The sequence below is a fragment of the Loxodonta africana genome, chromosome 7, assembly GCF_030014295.1.
Source record: "Loxodonta africana isolate mLoxAfr1 chromosome 7, mLoxAfr1.hap2, whole genome shotgun sequence".
Classification (NCBI taxonomy): domain Eukaryota; kingdom Metazoa; phylum Chordata; class Mammalia; order Proboscidea; family Elephantidae; genus Loxodonta; species Loxodonta africana.
In genome coordinates, this window is record NC_087348.1 from 21,007,050 (window position 1) to 21,027,346 (window position 20,297).

At 36.2% G+C, this 20,297-nt stretch overlaps 1 protein-coding gene across 1 annotated transcript; it reads right to left on the reverse strand.

The window, feature by feature from the left end:
- Positions 1–9,412: 9,412 nt before the first annotated feature.
- Positions 9,413–15,879, reverse strand: LOC100663775 (olfactory receptor 8K1-like). Its single transcript, XM_023542220.2, has one exon. It carries the CDS (start codon positions 12,548–12,550, stop codon positions 11,558–11,560), a length of 993 nt encoding a protein of 330 aa, XP_023397988.2. The 5' UTR covers positions 12,551–15,879; the 3' UTR covers positions 9,413–11,557.
- Positions 15,880–20,297: the final 4,418 nt, after the last annotated feature.

The following is a 20,297-nucleotide window of genomic DNA, read 5'->3' on the forward strand; positions in this document are numbered from 1 at the left end:
GAATGGTATTGATTTGGTTATTTCCTTTTCGGTGTTCTTTTTGTTGATGTAGAGGAATCCAAGTGATTTTTGTATGTTTATTTTATAACCTGAGACTCTGCCAAACTCTTCTATTAGTTTCAGTAGTTTTCTGGAGGATTCCTTAGGGTTTTCTGTGTATATAATCATGTCATCTGCAAATAGTGATAACTTTACTTCTTCCTTGCCAATCCGGATACCTTTTATTTCTTTGTCTAGCCTAATTGCCCTGGCTAGGACTTCTAGCACGATGTTGAATAAGAGCGTTGATAAAGGGCATCCTTGTCTGGTTCCCGTTCTCAAGGGAAATGCTTTCAAGTTCTCTCCATTTAGAGTGATATTGGCTGTTGGCTTTGCATAGATGCCCTTTATTATGTTGAGGAATTTTCCTTCAATTCCTATTTTGGTAAGAATTTTTATCATGAATGGGTGTTGGACTTTGTCAAATGCCTTTTCTGCATCAATTGATAAGATCATGTGGTTTTTGTCTTTTGTTTTATTTATGTGATGGATTACATTAATGGTTTTTCTGACATTAAACCAGCCTTGCATACCTGGTATAAATCCCACTTGATCAGGGTGAATTACCTTTTGATGTGTTGTTGGATTCTATTGGCTAGAATTTTGTTGAGGATTTTTGCATCAATGTTCATGAGGGATATAGGTCTATAATTCTCTTTTTTTGTAATGTCTTTACCTGGTTTTGGTATCAGGGAGATGGTGGCTTCATAGAATGAGTTGGGTAGTATTCCATCATTTTCTATGCTTTGGAATACCTTTAGTAGTAGTGGTGTTAACTCTTCTCTGAAAGTTTGGTAGAACTCTGCAGTGAAGCCGTCCAGGCCAGGGCTTTTTTTTGTTGGGAGTTTTTTGATTACCGTTTCAATCTCTTTTTTTGTTATGGGTCTATTTAGTTGTTCTACTTCTGAATGTGTCAGTTTAGGTAGGTAGTGTTTTTCCAGGAATTCATCCATTTCTTCTAGGTTTGCAAATTTGTTAGAGTACAATTTTTCATAATAATATGAAATGATTCTTTTAATTTCATTTGGTTCTGTTGTGATGTGGTCCTTCTCATTTCGTATTCGGGTTATTTGTTTCCTTTCCTGTATTTCTTTAGTCAGTCTAGCCAATGGTTTATCAATTTTGTGAATTTTTTCAAAGAACCAGCATTTGGCTTTGTTAATTCTTTCAATTGTTTTTCTGTTCTCTAATTCATTTAGTTCAGCTCTAATTTTTATTATTTGTTTTCTTCTGGTGCCTGATGGATTCTTTTGTTGCTCGGTTTCTATTTGTTCAAGTTGTAGGGACAGTTCTCTGCTTTTGGCTCTTTCTTCTTTTTGTATGTGTGCATTTATTGATATAAATTGGCCTCTGAGCACTGCTTTTGCTGTGTCCCAGAGGTTTTGATAGGAAGTATTTTCATTCTCGTTGCTTTCTATGAATTTCCTTATTCCCTCCTTGATGTCTTCTATAACCCAGTCTTTTTTCGGGAGGGTATTGTTCATTTTCCAAGTATTTGATTTCTTTTCCCTAGTTTTTCTGTTATTGATCTCTAGTTTTATTGCCTTGTGGTCTGAGAAGATGCTTTGGAATATTTCAATGTTTTGGACTCTGCACAGGTTTGTTTTATGACCTAATATGTGGTCTATTCTAGAGAATGTTCCATGTGCACTAGAAAAAAAAGTATATTTTGCAGCAGTTGGGTGGAGAGTTCTGTATAAGTCAATGAGGTCAAGTTGGTTGATTGTTGTAATTAGATCTTCCGTGTCTCTGTTGAGCTTCTTACTGGATGTCCTGTCCTTCTCCGAAAGTGGTGTGTTGAAGTCTCCTACTATAATTGTGGAGGTGTCTATCTCACTTTTCAATTCTGTTAAAATTTGATTTATGTATCTTGCAGCCCTGTCATTGGGTGCATAAATATTTAATATGGTTATGTCTTCCTGATCAATTGTCCCTTTTATCATTATATAGTGTCCTTCTTTATCCTTTGTGGTGGATTTAAGTCTAAAGTCTATTTTTTCAGAAATTAATATTGCTACTCCTCTTCTTTTTTGCTTATTGTTTGCTTGATATACTTTTTTCCATCCTTTGAGTTTTAGTTTGTTTGTGTCTCTAAGTCTAAGGTGTGTCTCTTGTAGGCAGCATATAGATGGATCGTGTTTCTTTATCCAGTCTGTGACTCTCTGTCTCTTTATTGGTGCATTTAGTCCATTTACATTCAGGGTAATTATAGATAAATAAGTTTTTAGTGCTGTCATTTTGATGCCTTTTTATGTGTGTTGTTGACAATTTCATTTTTCCACATACTTTTTTGTGCTGAGGCGTTTTTCTTAGTAAATTGTGAGATCCTCATTTTCATAGTGCTTGACTTTATGTTAGTTGAGTCGTTACGTTTTTCTTGGTTTTTATCTTGAGTTATAGAGTTGTTATACCTTTTTGTGGTTACCTTATTATTTACCCCTATTTTTCTAAGTAAAAACCTAACTTGTATTGTTCTATATCGCCTTGTATCACTCTCCATATGGCTGTTCAATGCCTCCTGTATTTAGTCCCTCTTTTTGATTATTGTGATCTTTTACCTATTGACTTCCATGATTCCCTGTTATGTGTATTTATTTTTTTAATTAATCTTAATTTGTTTGTTTTTGTGATTTCCCTATTTGAGTTGATATCAGGACGTTCTGTTTTGTGACCTTGTGTTGTGCTGATATCTGATATTATTGGTTCTCTGACCAAACAATATCCTTTAGTATTTCTTGTAGCTTTGGTTTGGTTTTTGCAAATTCTCTAAACTTGTGTTTGTCTGTAAATATCTTAATTTCGCCTTCATATTTCAGAGAGAGTTTTGCTGGATATATGATCCTTGGCTGGCAGTTTTTCTCCTTCAGTGTTCTGTATATGTCGTCCCATTCCCTTCTTGCCTGCATGGTTTCTGCTGAGTAGTCAGAACATATTCTCATTGATTCTCCCTTGAAGGAAACCTTTCTTTTCTCCCTGGCTGCTTTTAAAATTTTCTGTTTATCTTTGGTTTTGGTGAGTTTGATGATAATATGTCTTGGTGTTTTTCTTTTTGGATCAATCTTAAATGGGGTTCGATGAGCATCTTGGATAGATATCCTTTCGTCTTTCATGATGTCAGGGAAGTTTTGTGTCAGGAGTTCTTCAACTATTTTCTCTGTGTTTTCTGTCCCCCCTCCCTGTTCTGGGACTCCAATCACCCGCAGGTTATCCTTCTTGATAGAGTCCCACATGATTCTTAGGGTTTCTTCATTTTTTTTAATTCTTTTATCTGATTTTTTTTCAGCTATGTTGGTGTTGATTCCCTGGTCCTCCAGATGTCCCAGTCTGCATTCTAATTGCTCGAGTCTGCTCCTCTGACTTCCTAGTGCGTTTTCTAATTCTGTTATTTTATTGTTAATCTTTTGGATTTCTACATGTTGTCTCTCTATGGATTCTTGAAACTTATTAATTTTTCCAGTATGTTCTTGAATAATCTTTTTGAGTTCTTCAACAGTTTTATCAGTGTGTTCCTTGGCTTTTTCTGCAGTTATCCTAATTTCATTTGTGATATCATTAAGCATTCTGTAAATTAGTTTTTTATATTCTGTATCTGATAATTCCAAGATTGTATCTTCATTTGGGAGAGATTTTGATTCTTTTGTTTGGGGGGTTGGAGAAGCTGTCATGGTCTGCTTCTTTAAGTGGTTTGATATGGATTGTTGTCTCCGAGCCATCACTGGGAAACTAGTTTTTCCAGAAAATCCGCTTAAAAAAAAAATGCAGTCAGATCCCTATCAGAGTTCTCCCTCTGGCTCAGGCTATTCAGATGTTAATGAAGCCGCCTGGGGAGGGTGGGGGAGGGAACAGAGAGATAGGAGAATAGCACCTCAGAATATAGCCAGAGTTGCTTGTCTTGCTTGTAATGACTATTATATCTGAGATTCCCGCAGGCGCCTCGCCTATGTGTGCTGGCTGTGTGGAGATTGCCCCCGGGGGGTCTGGCCTGCTGGAGTCACGGTCAGATCCTCCGCTTCCAGCCCCACGCACAGCGTCAAGGCTCCCCTACTGGGACGGTGCACTCTCGACTCCAAAATCTGTCGCTGCCTCCTGGGGACTTCTCGTCCCTCCAGCCACGTGGCCGTGCCGCCTCCGAGAACCAGTTGGGCCTCCTCCCGGGGTTAGTACAGATGGGTGGAGCAACTCCCTGTGCTTGTGCCATGACCGAGTGTCCTGGCTGGGACGCTGTTCTTCCCCCTCCAATACCAGTCGCTGCCTCCCGGGGACTTCTCCTACCGGCTGCGTCCCACGCCGCCCGTGCGACCCAGCTGGGCCCCTTCCCGGGGTTAGTTCAGGGGGGTGGAGCAACTCTCCGTGTTTATGCCGTACCTGCGTCCAGTCCAAATCCCTGCGGGACGGTTCCCCGGCTCGGACGCTGCTCTTTCTGCTCCAAGACCAGGCACTGCCTCCCGGGGACTTCTCCTACCGGCTGCGTCCCATGCCGCCCGTGGAACCGGCTGGTCCCCCTCCCGGGGTTAGTTCAGGGGGGTGGAGCAGCTCTCTGTGCTTGTGCCGTACCTGACTGGTACGCTGGCTCCAGGCTCTGGAAACAATCGCTGCTTCCCCGTATTAGTTCGTTCTCCGTCTCTAAATCTGTGTTTGTTGTTCAGGGTTCGTAGATTGTTATGTATGTGATCGATTCACTTGTTTTTCCGAGTCTTTGTTGTAAGAGGGATCCAAGGTAGCGCCTGCCTAGTCCGCCATCTTGGCTCCGCCCGTGTCAGTCCATCTTGTTGAGGATCTTCCTTTTCTCCCTGATCTTCTACTTTACCAAGCAAGATGTCCTTCTCCAGGGACTGATTCCTCCTGATAACTTGCCCAAAGTATGTGAGACGTAGTCTCACCATCTTTGCTTCTAAGGAGCATTCTGGTTGTACTCCTTCCAAGACAAGATATGCTCTTTCTTTTGGCAATCCATGGTGTATTCAATATTCTTCACCAACCCCGCAATTCAAAAGTGTCAGTTCTTCATAGGTCATTTTTTTATAGATGCCCTTTTTTATGTTGAGGAATTTTCCTTCTATTCCTATCTTGTTGAGAGTTTTTATCAGGAATGGTTGCTGGACTTTATGGAATGCCTTTTCTGTGCCATTTGAAATGGTCATGTGATTCTTTTATTTTATTAATGTGGTGGATTACATTGATTGATTTTCTAAGGCTGAACCATCCTTGCATATATGGTAAGAATCCCACTTGGTTGTGGTGTATTACTTTTCTTTGTTCTTACATGTTTCTGAACTCTGTTGGCTAGAATTTTGTGGTCATGAGAGATACTGGTCTGAAATTTTCTTTTTTTGTGGGGTCTGTCCCTGGTTTTGTTATCAGGGTTATGCTGGGTTCATAAAATGAATTTGGAAGTATCCCTTCCTTTTCTGTGTTCTGAAATAGATTGAGTAGTGCCGCTGTGAGTTCTTCTCTGAATTTTAGTAGAATTCTCCAGGGAAGCTATCTGAGTGAGGACATTTTTATTAGGAGTTTTATTACTTTTATTTTTTATTACCTTTTCAATCTCTTCTCATATTATGGGTCTGTTCAGATTTTCTACCTCAATATGTGATAGTTTAGGTAAGTTGTGTGTTTCTAGAAACTTGTCCATTTCTTCTAGATTTTCAAATTTGATGGAATACCATTTTTCATAGTACTCTCTTATGATCTTTTTTATTTACATTTTCTCTTAGCACTGCCTTAGTTGTGCCCCATTGGTTTTGGTATGCTGTATTTTCAGTCTCATTTAATTCTAGAAATTTCTGATTCCATCTTTGATTTCTTCTATTTCCCAGTGGTTTTTAAGCAAGGTGTTCTTCAATTTCCATGTATTTGATTTTTTTCTTCCTGTTATTAATTTCTACTTTTATGATGTTCTGATCAGAGAAGATGCTTTGTATTATCTCAGTGTTTTAGATTTTGTCGAGTGTTGCTTTTTGGCCTAAGATGTGGTCTATTCTGAAGAATGTTCCATGTGCATTTGAACAGTATGTATAATTTGCTGCTATTGAGTGGAGTATTCTACATATGTCTATGAGGTAAAGACCATTGATTGTTGCCTTAAGGTCTTCTGTATCTTTGCTGAGTTTCTTTCTAGATGTTTTGTCCTTTACAATTATGTCCTTTAGTAATTATGGTTATGTCATTGTGGTGGACTCTCTCTTTAATTATTATATAGTGCCCTTCCTTGTCTTTTATGATGGATTTTACATTAAAGTCTATTTTGTCTGAGATTAGTATTGCCACTCCTTCTCTTTTTTGATTGCTGTTCACTAGATACATGTATTTTTTTCCATTATGTGATTTTTAATATATTTTTGTCTTTGTGTCTAAGGTGTGTCTCTTGTAGATAGCATATTGATAGGTCATTTTTTTTTTAATGCATTCTGTCACTCTCTGTCTCTTTATGAGTGCATTTAAGCAATTTTCCATAGGTGTGAGTTTATTAGTCATTTTGTAGTGCTTTATTATTTTTTTTTTTTGGTGATGCTGACATATTCTTTGTTCCTCTTTCTCCTGTGCTGAGTTCCTTTTGTTTGTGAAATTTCCTTTCATTTCTTTCATTACAGTAGGTGTTGTGTTAACAGAGACTTTATGTTTTTCTTGTTTATTTTGATGAACAGGTTTGTTAACTTTCTTTGTGGTTACCTTGAAATTTACTCTTATTTTCTTAAGTTTGAACCAGTGTTTTATTACTTGATATCACCTTGATTTCCTATCCACTTGAAAGTTCTACATCTACACCGTGTATTTCCCCTTTTGCTGTTCTGACATTGTTGTCATTTACATATTAATGATCTAGTTCCTTGTTTTGAATCTTTTTTTTTTTTTAAGTCATTGAGAGTTCCTTCCCAAGTCTGTATTTGGCTGATACTGACCTGTGTCCTGTATTCAGATGGTTGTCTGACATTGTTGGTTCTCAATCTCTATCTCCTACTGGGAATTCTGTGGTGGTGCCTTTCTGTGTGGTGGGTTGGTGGATTAATTTCAAGATGGCAATGCTGAGTCATGCTTTTTGATCTGGAAACTCCACTCACTACCACCATTCTTTCCCATTTTCTATCAGTTTCTTCCTTTTCTCAGTGACTTAAAATCTAATACTTTCTCCCTTCATTTAAGATTCAAGTTTCTAGGATTGACATCTGTATCTGTTTTACTAGTCTTTTTGGATCTTTGTTGCAGCATGGTGGCTTAGTGTATCTGATTATTCCACCATCTTGGCTCTCTCTCCAATATGTTGCAGTTTTTGTAAGATTTTGTCCATAGCAACCCTATGTGACAGAATAGAACCATCCCATAGTATTTCCTAAGCTGTAATCTTTATACTTTTTTTTTTTTTTAATCTTTATGGAAGCAGTTTGCCAGGTCTTTTTTCCCGTGTAGCCACTGGCAGCTTTAAATCACCAAACTTTTGGTTGCAGTAGAGCATTTAACCTTTGAACCATCAGAGCTACTTAGGTGTAATTTAAGTATAATAAAATACACAGATTTATATATGCACAGCTGAGATTTGACCAGTGTGACACCTTTGTTACTACTGCTCCAATCAAGGGAGTAATTCCATTATCCCAGAAAGTTCCTCGATGTCTCTTTGCAGTAAATCCTCCCACACTGTGTCTCAGGTCAAAATTTAAAAATTGATATGGTTTCTCTCACCATTGACCAGTTTTACTTATTCTAGAACTTTATACAAATGCAATAATACTGTATGTTTGTATCTGGTTTCTTTTGCACAGCTTAATATTATTGAAATTTTCACATGGCTTTGTAGCAGAAGCTCATTCAATTTTATTGTTGAGTAGTTTTTTGCTGTACAAATATACCACAAATTGTTCATTTTTTAAAAATCTATTGATAGTCAACCAGAATATTCCTAGCTTAGACTATAAAGAATAAAGACATCATGAACATTAATGTACCAGTTCTTTTCTGGGTATATTTTTTTTCATTCCTCTTTGGTAAGAATCCAGGAGGAGAATTCCTGGGATACATTGTAGTTATATGTTTAGCTTTATTGGAAATTGGCAAACTGTTTTCTCAGGTGACTTATACCACTGTACACTCCAACCAGCAATGCATGAAAATTCCAGGAGCTGCAAGTAGCAGCCAACCCTTAGTAAAATCAGTGTTTTTAACTTTAGCCAACCTAGTGGGTAAGAAGTGGCATCTCATTGTAATTTAATTTCCCTGATGGATAAGAGTGTTGGAATTTTTTTTTTTTAATGTTTACTGGTCATTAATATTTCTTTTGCAGGGTGTCTGTGCACATCTTTTATATATTTGCGCTGTTTTTTTTTTTTTAATCAATTTTAGGAGGATATTTATATTAATTCTAGATCTCGTAGAATTACTTTAGATTCTTGGGTGATTATCATTTGAACATACATAAGACCATATGTTTTGGGTTCTTTATTTTGTTCCACTATTTATCTATGTTTACAAAATACTATACCACCTTGAAATTTTAAAGACAATATACATAAGTACGTGGTGCAGGGAAAATGTAGTGGTTAAGAGCTATGGCTTCTAACCAAAGATCAGCAGTTCAAATCTACCAACTGCTCCTTGGAAATCCTATGGGGCAGTTCTCCTCTGTCCTATAGGGTTGCTATGAGTTGGAATCAACTCAATGGCAATGAGTATTTAATACCGTTCTTTTTCAAGTTTGGTTTAGCTATTCTGAGTCTTTTGCCTCTAGAATATGGGAACAGACCTCAAGTCAGATATGGAGTAGAGTAGCTTGTTTTATACCTTGAGACTAAGTCTAGGCCTACCTGCTGTGAGAACAGCTATATGTTATAACAGCTATGTTATTTTAGTATTAAAATTTTACCCCTAACTTAAAATAGAGTCTTGTAAAAGTTATATCTTGGTTTCAACCCTATAGTGTGAAATTAGGGATGGATCACTTGCATGGTTAAGCTAAAATGTTAAAAGTTATAAGCTTGGCTTTTATGCCATCCTTCTCCAATATCCTAGAGCCAAAATGGCTCCCTGTTCCATATGGAAAATTTGAATACTTTGAGAAAAATAGCTTGAAGAGTATGTCTTACTGCTGAATAAAGAAACAAGAGAATACAAATTGGGGAAATTCATTACATAGCACATGTAAGAAACCAACCTTGAGGGTTTTTAGAAATGAATGGAGGCTGAGTTTATTCAATCCAGTATTAGAACCTTGCAACTTTTGCTATTTAAGCATTAATACAATACAGTCCAATTTCCTAGCTAAAAATTCTTTGTGAATCAAGACATCAGTTGCATATGGAGTGAAAATAATGAAAAGAAAGCTAAAGTTTTTAAAGCTGGAAAGCATTTTGACAATGTGCAAATACCCATCCATGTAGGCAGGCAACATTATTTCTGAACTGTTCATCATTTAGTTATAATTAGAATATTTACTTTATGCCAACTAAGGAAAGGGCAGTAGCTTGTCCCATGAGGTCTAGAATGCTGCAAAATTCCTGAAAGAAAGAAGTGGATCTTTGAGAACCATTAGGTTGACTCTGTGATATCAGGTAGCTGATGTCAAGCACTATTATTTTCACTGTACACTTTTTCCATCACACAAAGAGGAAGATTTATCAGTAAATGTTAGTGTTACTTTGTGGAAGATGGGTAAAAAAAAAAATAGTACTTGGATAAAATCAAAATTCGTAGCACTTTTTTCTGGGATTTTTGAAAAAATTATATTATTATGTATATAAGTGAAAAAAATTACCCACTAACACATCTTTAGAATGTGGAAGAGTCCTTACACATGTATTTTAGAAATAAAAAGCATTCATGTACTACATTATAAGCACATGACTGATTATTAGAGCATTTTTTTTTAACTTTTTGTATTTTTTATAGTAGCAAAAAAAAGAGAAGAAAAGCTGCAACCAATCAAGCATTCGTAAATCAAGAACTGGTTAAGTACAAAGTGATTGAGCTATGCTCCACAGTTGTACGCTGGTGTTAAAAATGAAAAATATTTAATATTTGTTGACCAAGAAAAATGAGGATGATGACGATGATGATGATGATGATGATTCAGTCTTAAGTAAGAAAAGCAAGTTGTGGAGAAATTGATGTCTGATATTTTTAAAGTACATTTGAGATGGATGATGTTGAAGAATGCTATTGATATTTAACTTTCTCTGTTGGTTGTAAAAATTGATGGGGATGATATAATTTGAGGAAGGAAAAAAATACAGGTTAAATCTGTGCAATATGACATAAAATATAACTGTAGAAAATAAAAATTGCTCATAATATTAACCATGCTGAGGGATAGGATCTGAAGATACCATGGTAAACAAAATTGATTTGATTGGGAATGTAGTTTTGTATTTCTTTAATTATGTTCGATTTATGTTTTTAATAAAATATAGTACACTAAAAGAAGCAGAAAAAGCATGCGTCTGGGATCAAGAGTCACTGGTTCAAATTCTGATTCAATTTCTTAAATGTTCACTTTAAATATTAGGGCAGATTAAAACAAGCTCCATGAAGTTAGTAAATATATTTAAAAAATCTGAGAATGCCCATTCAAATGATGAGGAAAACACTAAAGTGTAAGGAAATGGTTTATTTGCTGAGCAAGTATACCTGTGAAATAAGCATGGTGTTAGCAGAGTGCACATAAGGTAAGATTGCTGTGTATACAAGCTCATGAAGTAGACAATATAGTCGCAATGAAAACACAGTTAATGATTGAGCGTATCAGTTATCTTTTTGCTGTGTTATCACTGCCAATGACTTCAAAATATACTGATACAACTCTTTTAACTAGCCAAGTGAGTCACTTAACTTGGTTTACAAAATTTAAGTCAGCTTGTTCATTTGGAAGCTCACATAAACCAGAAGAGACTATAGTGTGAGGATCTATCCAGGCTGATCTAGAACTATTCAGCATTTTTCTCATGGCTCGGAATGAGAACTATTCCTGATTCTTACTCCATCCTTGACATATAAAATATTAAATCGACCTGATTGAAAACCACAGCCTGAGGGGACATATTTTGTTTCTGTATTTAGCCTAGATTCTTGAAACATAATTTTCATTTTGTGTAATGAGTACTTGTTACTATTTCCTGCTTCTTGTCTAGTGTACATATTCTTCAGGGTTCAACCTTACTTATCTTTAATACCCAGTGACCACTATAAAATATATAATACTAAATTTCTGGTTAATGTTGCTCCATTTTGGCTATTTTACGCTAATTTATCTTTGTAAGCCTACATTTAACCCAAATTTGATATGGTTTGTCTTATTTATAAATAATGGAGGGTTGCATTATGACTTTACAAATTACTTGGGGTATTATCTAGCTACAATATTTATATCTATTGAAGTGAAGAGGAAGAGTATAGGGAGATATAAGACAAAGTGTTTTGTTCAGAAACAAACAAACAAACAAAAAACAACTGATAAAATAGTTTCACATTTAATACCATTATTGAACTAACACTATTAAACAAAGATTACTGGACCCACCTTCATAAGCAAATATTAAAATATATTGAGAATTTTGCATCGGTTACTTAATGTTCTCTTTATGGCATCTTTTACTTCTTTGTTCCTTAGGCTGTAGATCAATGGATTCAGCATAGGGATCACCAGAGTATAAAACACAGAAGCCATTTTATCAATATCAAATGTATGGATGGATTTAGGCTGCAAGTAAATAAACAATAGTGTCCCGTAGAATACAACCACCACTGTCAGATGGGAGCCACAGGTGGAGAAGGCTTTATGCCTTCCTTCAGCTGAATTCATTCTGAGGATGGCCACAAGAATAAACATGTAGGATACAAGAACAATCAAGAAGGAGGAGAGCAAATTACAGCCTGAAAAGATCAAAATGATCAATTCTAATTTATGTGTGTCAGAACACAGCATGGACATCAGAGGGAGAGAGTCACAGTAAAAATAGCTGATAATGTTCGAGCCACAGAAGGATGATTTAAATAACTTAATTGTGAGAAATAGGGACACAAATGTGCTGTAGAGATAGGGAGTAAGCACAAGCAACCAGCGCACTTTCTCTGTCATGATCACCACATAGAGAAGAGGTTTGCAGATGGCCACATAGCGATCATAGGCCATTGCTGACAGAATAAACAGTTCAGTGGTGATGAAAATCCCAAAGGATGCTAGCTGGGTGGCACACCGATTGAAGGAAATTGTATTTTTGTGTACTACAAAGTTTACCATCATTTTAGGACCAATGACAGTGGAGTAACCAAGATCAGTAATAGACAAATGCCTAAGGAAAAAGTACATGGGAGTGTGTAGCTTGGAGTCCAAATGGGTCAAGATAATCATGCCCAGATTGGCTACCACCGTGACTAAGTATACGAAGAAAAAGATTCCAAAGAGCGGTGCTTGCAGCCTTGGGTTGTCAGTGATGCCCGTGAGAATAAATTCAGTTACCTCAGTCACTGCCGTATGATTGTGTTTCTCCATTTGGTTCATCTTAGTTACCTGTGTGAGATATAACATCAGTTGTTATTATGCTTGAGATGCTATCTTCTGAGGGAACTTAAAACATAATACATGAGATATAGAGACATTTCTTTGTCATAAATTTTAAATAGAGACTCCTTCCTCCACCAAACCAAAACCCTACTCACAGACAGGTTCATTGAAGCTTTGCTAAAGTATAATTAAAAAGGGAGAAGATTTTATGAAATGATTGTTTTGATGCAGCTAATATGACCTGGAGACCTGGTGCTCCAGTGGTTTAGAGCTCAGCTGATAACCAAAAGGTCATCAGTTCGAATCTAGCAGCTGCTCCTTGGAAACCCTATGGGGCAGTTCTACTCTACCCTGTAGGGTCTTTATGAGTCAGAATCTACTCGACGGCAATAGGTTTTTACTATGACTACTTCTTCTGACCAAGGTCATTTTACATATCCCAAAAAAGCTATAAATTATATTTCAGCTTTCTAAAAATTTCAAATATTTTGTAAAACCAACATCTGTACGTAAACCAGAAATCTCACCTTATTACCAATCATCACAGCTTTTAAAGTAGAAAGGTATGAAGCGATTTTCCAAATTGTTGGTGGAGTAAAAAAATCACACAGTGATTAGGAAACTTCCAACCATTAAATATCTGTTTCAAAACTTCTCACTACATATTTGGATTTTTTTTTAACCCATTGCAAAAGATAAATGTTATAATATTTTTAACTCAGAATTTTTTAATAATATCTTAGCACGCATTTTCCAATCTGTCATTTCTGCCTGTTGAATCACTCTTTCTAAATGTTCTCCTGATCATACATACCTCTTCTGCACACAAAGGACCTGGCCATTCTGATTATGAGTCTTTAATGGTGAGTCATGTAAAGAGGCTCAGCAGAAAGAAGACTACAAATGAATAGCAAATACTGATAAAGATCTCATTACGTGCTAGGCACTTTTCTAAATGCTTTACATATAGTAACTCGTGATTCACACAATAACCCTGGGAAAGAGGTAAACTCACCATTCTCTTACGATATTGAAGAAACTGAGGTACAGAGAGTTGAAAAACTTATCAAAAGTCACTCAGCTAATAAGTGCTGGGGTCAGAATTCAAATACAGACAGTATGCTTTTACCATATGTTCTCTTATGCATAATAGCATGCTGCCTCCCCATTAAGGGCACCCTGAGTAGATAGGAGATGAAGAATTGAATGGGAGTTCCATACAATAAATAGACAAAGGTTCCTGTTGACATAAATGACTGACAAACCACAAAAAAACCAAATCCAGTGCCGTCGAGCACATTCTGACTCATAGCAAACCTATAGGACAGAGTAGAACTGCCCCATAGAGTTTCTAAGAAGTGCGTGGCGGATTTGAACTGCTGACTCTTTGGTTAGCAGCTGTAGCACTTAACCACTACGCCACCAGGGTTTCCAAATGACTAACACAGCAAGCTAATTTGAAAACTAAGGTGGTCTGAACAACGCACAGCGCAGAATATCAGCAACTGTACAAGAAGTCTTTCATGCCCATTAATCCAACTGGTGAAAAAAAAGTACGTTGCAAAGGAAGAAAGAGTTTTGCAGAGCATAAGGTCCTTCAAAGTCTTTGGTGATGATCCGATTTAAGGTGTATGTCCCGAGAAAGTTTCCAGAGATCACTGTTTTCTGCTCACCTTAATGGAGGATCTGCTTTGTCTTCCTCCTGCTTTAATCCTCACTGGTTGTTGAAGGAAGGATTTAAGTGTTTTTGGTTTTTTTTTAATCCTCTTGAGGCTCATTTTGATGAAGTTTTACTCTGATTAAAAAATAAACACAATGCATATAATTGCTTCAGGGAGAATGTCTTGGATATCTGTTAATTATTCTTTGGAAGTCTCATTAGGCAAGACACATTTTGTGCCAGCATCTAAATGAATCAATAAATTACAAAACATCACTAAACTCTGGACATCAGGAATATATCTTTGTCAGTATCTCATGTTACACTGTATTATGCACCTATGTTGTAGATACACTACACACACAGAGACACACACACACTCCCAATAGAGGAGTAAATGAAATAATGGCTCCCAGAATAAGATTATTGGATGCTTGTGTGTTGATATGATTGCTGAACAAGTTTCAGTGGAGCTTCCAGACTAAGATGGGCTGGGAAGAAAGGCCTAGTGACCTGCTTACAAAAATCAGCCAATGAAAACCTTATGGATTACAAGGGTACAATCCACAATTGGTCACGGGATGGTGCAGGACCTGCAAGTGATTTGTTCCTTTGTGCAGGGGTCACCATAAGTTGGGGGCCAATTTAATGACAGCTAAGAATAACAATATAACAACAATGACTAATGACTTTGAACATCTTTTCATCTGCTTATTGGACCTATATATCTTCTTTGGAGAAATGTTTATTCAGGTCATTTGCTCATTTTTTAATTGAGTTCTTTGTCTTTTTGTTGCTGAGTTATTGGAGTACTTTATATATTCTGGCTATTAAACCATTATCAGATATATGATTTCCAAAAATTTTCTTCTATTTTCTAGGTCATCTCACAACTTTCTTGATAATGTCCCTTGATGTATACATTTTTTTTTTTTTTTTGGCACCCCACTGCTCTCCTGTTCCCTCAGGGGTTCTCTGTTGCGTTCCCTGTCAGGGCAGTCATCGGTTGTGGCCAGGCACCATCTGGTTCTTCTGCTTTCAGGCTTACGTAGTCTCTAGTTTATGTGGTCCTTTCTGTCCCTTAGGCTCATAATTACCTTGTGTCTTTGGTGTTCTTCATTCTTCCTTGCTCCAGGTGGGTTGAGACAAATTGATGCATCTAAGATGGCCACTCACTGGCGTTGAAGACCACCGACACCATTCTCCAAAGTGGGATGCAGAATGTTTTCTTAATAGATTTTATTATGCCAATCGACTTAGACGTCCCCTGAAACCATGTTCCTCAAACCCCACCCCTGCTACTCTGGCCTTTGAAGCGTTAAGTTTATTCAGGAAACTTCTTTGCTCTTTTCTCTTGGTTTAGTCTAGTTGTGTTGACCTCTCCTGTATTGTGTATTCTCTTTCCCTTAGCCTAAAATAAGACTTATCTACTATCTAATTAGTAAATACCCCTCTCCCTCCCTCCTCTTTCCCCCGTCTCGTAACCATCAAAGCACATTTTCTCTCTGCTTAAACTATTTCTCCAGTTCTTATAATAGTGGTCTTGATACAATATTTGTCCTTTTGCAACTGACTGATTTCACTCAGCATAATGTCTTCCAGATTCCTCCATGTTATGAAATGTTTCATGGATTCACCATTGTTGTTTATCGATGTGTAGTATTCCGTTGTGTGAACATACCATAATTTATTTATCCATTCATCTGTTGATGGGCACCTTTGTTGCTTTCAACTTTTTACTACTGTAAACAGTGCTGCAGTGAACATGGGTGTGCATATATGTTTGTGTAAAGGCTCTTATTTCTCTAGGATGTATTATAAGGATTGAGATTGCTGCATTGTATGGTAGTTCTATTTCTAGTTTTTTAAGGATGTGCCAAATCGATTTCCAAAGTGATTGTACCATTTGACATTCCCATCAGCGTGTATAAGTGTTCCAGTCTCTCCACAGCCTCTCCAATATTTATTATTATGTGTATTTTGGATTAATACCAGCCTTGTTTGAGTGAGATGGAATCTCATTGTAGTTTTGATTTGCATTTCTCTAATGGCTAATGATCCTGAGCATTTCTTCATGTATCTGTTAACAGCCTGAATGTCTTCTTTAGTGAAGTGCCTGTTCATATTCTTTGCCCATTTTTTAATTGTGTTATTTGTCTTTTTGTAGTTAAGTTTTAGCAGAATCATGTAGATTTTGGATATTAGGTGCTGATCTGAAATGTCATAGCTAAAAACATTTTCCCAGTCTGTAGGTAGCCTTTTTACTCTTTTGGTGAAGTTTTTGGATAAGTACAGGTGTTTGACTTTTAGGATCTCCCAGGCTGTTTTGGCTACTGTGACGGTATAATAGGTTCTAAAATCAGGTAGAGTGAGGCCTCCCACTTTGTTCTTCTTTTTGAGTAACTCTTTACTTGTCGGGGGTCTCTTGCCCTTCTGTATGAAGTTGGTGATTTGTTTCTCCATCTCATTAAAAAGTGCTGTTGGAATTTGGATTGGAATTGCATTGGACCTATAGATGCTTCTTACAATGTTAACTCTTCCTATCCATGAGCAAGTTATGTTTTTCCACTTATGTAGGTCTCTTTTGGTTTCTTGCAGTAGTGTCTCGTAGTTTTCTTTGTGTAGGTCTTTTACATCTCTGGTAAGATTTATTCCTAAGTATTTTATCTTCTTGGGGGCTACTCTAAATGGTATTGATTTGTTCATTTCATCTTCTATGTTCTTTTTGTTGGTGTAGAGGAATCCAACTGACTTTTGTATGTTTATCTTGTATCCTGATACTTTGCTGAACTCTTCTATTAGTTTCAGTAGTTTTTTTGAGGATTCCTTAGGGTTTTCTGTGTTTATGATCATGTCATCTGCAAATAGAGATACTTTTACTTCTTCCTTACCAATATGGATGCCCTTTATGTCTTTATCAAGCCTAATTGCTCTGACTAGGACCTCCAGCACAATGTTGAATAAGAGTGGTGATAAGGGGCATCCTTGTGTGGTCCCTGTTCTCAAGGGGAGTGCTTTCAGAACCTCTCCATGTAGGATGATTTTGGCTATGGCTTTGTATAAATGCCCTTTATTATTTTGAGGAATTTTCCTTCTAGTCTTATTTTTCTGAGAGGTTTTATCATGAGTAGATTTTGTCAAATGCCTTTTCTGCATCAATTGATAAAATCATTTGATTCTTGTCTTTTGTTTTATTTACATGATGGATTACATTAATTGTTTTTCTGATGTTGAACCATCCCTGCATACCTGGTATGAATCCAACTTAGCCATGTCAAGTTATTTATTTATTTTTTTTGATATGCTGTTGAATTCTATTGGCTAGAATTTTGTTGAGGATTTTTGCATCTAAGTTCATGAGGGATATAGAGCTGTAATTTTCTTTTTTTGTGGTGTCTTTACCTAGTTTTGGAATCAGGGATATGCTGGCCTCATAGAATGAGTTTGGGAGTATTCCGTCCTTTTCTATGCTCTACTACCTTTGGTAGTAGTGGTGTTAACTGTTCTCTGAAAGTTTGGTAGAACTCTGCAGTAAAGCCATCCGGGCCAGGGCTTTTTTTTATTGGGAATTTTTTTTTATTATTATCTTTTTAATCTCTTTTTTTGTTATGGGTCTATTTAGTTGTTCTACTTCTTACTGTGTTAGTTTAGGTAGGTAGTGTGTTTCTAGGAATTCATCCATTTCTTTTAGGTTTTCAAATTTGTTAGTGTACAATTTTTCATAGTAATCTGATATGATTCTTTTAATTTCAGTTGGGTGTCTTGTGATATCACCCATCTCATTTCTTATTCGGGTTACTTGTTTCCTTGTCTGTATTTTTTTTTTTTTTTTTGTCGGTCTGGCCAGTGGTTTATCAATTTTGTTAATTTTTTCAAAGAACCAGCTTTTGGTCTTGTTAAGTCTTTCATTTCTTTTTCTGTTTTCTAATTCCTTTCTTTCTGCTCTAGTTGTTATTATTTGTTTTCTTCTGGTGCCTGTTACTTTCTTTTGTTGCTCTCTTTCTATTTGTTTGATTGATTTTGGCCCTTTCTTCTTTTTTATGTGTATGTTTATTGGTATAAATTGACCTCTGAGCACTGCTTTTGCTGTGTCCCAAAGGTTCTGATAGGAAGTCTTTTCATTCTCATTGGATTCTATGAACTTCTTTATTCCACCCTTAATGTCTTCTATAACCCAGTCTTTTTTGAGCAGGATATTGTTCTGTTTCCAAGTATTTGATTTCTTTTCCCTGGTTTTTCTGTTATTGATTTCTACTTTTATAGCCTTATGGCCTGAGAAGATGTTTTGTAATATTTATGTTTTGGATTCTGCAAAGGCTTGCTTTATGACCTAATATATGGTCTATTCTAGAGAATGTTCCATGTGCTCTAGAAAAGAAAGTATACTTTGCAGCTGTTGGGTGGAATCTTCTGAATGTGCCTGTGAGGTCAAGTTGGATGATTGTGGCATTTAGATCTTCCATGTCTTTAATGAGCTTCTTTCTGGATGTCCTGTCCTTCACTGAAAGTGGTGTCTTGAAGTTCCCTACTATAATTGTGGAGTTGTCTATCTCACATTTTAGTGCTGTTAGAGTTTGTTTTATGTATCTTGCAGCCCTGTCATTGAGTGCATAAATATTTAATATTGTTATTTCTTTCAGGTAAATAGTTCCTTTGCTCATTATATAAAGTGCCCTTCTTTATCCTTCGTGGTGGATTTAACTATAAAGTCTATTTGTCAGAAATTAATATTGTCACTCCTGCTTGTTTTTGATTGTTGTTTGCTTGAAATATTTTTTTACCATCATTTGAGTTTTAGTTTATTTGTGTCTCTAAGTCTAAGGTGTGACTCTCGTAGGCAGCGTGTAGCTGGATTTGGTTTTTTATCTACTGTGCAACTCTCTGTCTCTTTATTGTTGCATTTATTCCATTTACATTCAGTATAATTATGGATAGGTATGAGTTTAGTGCTGTCATTTTGATGCTATTTTTTGTGTGTTGTTGACAATTTCATTTTCCCACTTACTTTTTTGTGCTGAGAAGTTTTTCTTTGTAAATTGTGTGTTCCTCTTTTTCATTGTAGTTGAATTTGTTTTTGCTGAGTGTTTATGTTTATCTTGGTTTTTATTTTGAAATATGGGATTTTTAGTCTTGTTTGTGGTTACCTTAATATTTATCCCTATTTTTCTAATTATAAACCTAACTTGTATCTCCCTATATTGCCTTGATTTCCTCTCCATATGGAAGATCTATGCCTCCCCTATTTAGTCCCACTTTATTGATTATTGTCATCTTTTACATAATGACATCAGTGATTCCCTGTTTTGAGTTTTATTTTTTTAAATCTTATTTTATTTTTATGATTTCCGTCTCTGAGTTGATATCAGGATGCTCTGTTCTTTGTCCTTGTGTTGTTCTGATTTCTGATTTTATTGATTTTCTAACCAAAGAATATCCTTTAGTAATTTTTGTAGCTTTGGTTTGGTTTTTGAAAATTCTCTAAGCTTGTGTATATCTGTAAATGTTTTAATTTCACCTTCGTATTTGAGAGTTTTGATGGATATATGATTCTTCACTGGCAATTTTTCTCCTTCAGTGATCCATATATATCATCCTATTGCCTTCTTGCCCGCATGGTTTCTGCTGAGTAGTCTGAACTTATTCTTATTGATCCTCCTTTGTAGGTGGGTTTACATTTATCTCCAGTTGCCTTTAAAATTTTCTCTTTATCTTTGGTTTTGGCACGTTTGATGATAATATGTCTTGGTGATTTTATTTTTGAATCTAGCTCGTATGGGGTTCAATGAGTATCTTGGAAGATATCCATTAATCTTTCACAATGTCAGGAAAGTTTTGCCAACAAATCTTCAACAATTCTCTGTGTATTTTCTGTTATCTCTCCCTGGAATTCCAGTCTCATGCAAGTTATTCTTCTTGATAGATTCCCACGTGATTCTTAGGGTTTATTCATTTTTAAAAAATTCTTTTATATGATTTTTCTTCAAATATATTGGTGCCAATTGTCTTACCCTCCATCTCCCCAATTCTGCATTCCAGTTCCTCAATTCTGCTCCTCTGACTTCCTATTCAGTTGTCTGATTCTGTAATTTTATTGTTAATCTTTTGAATTTT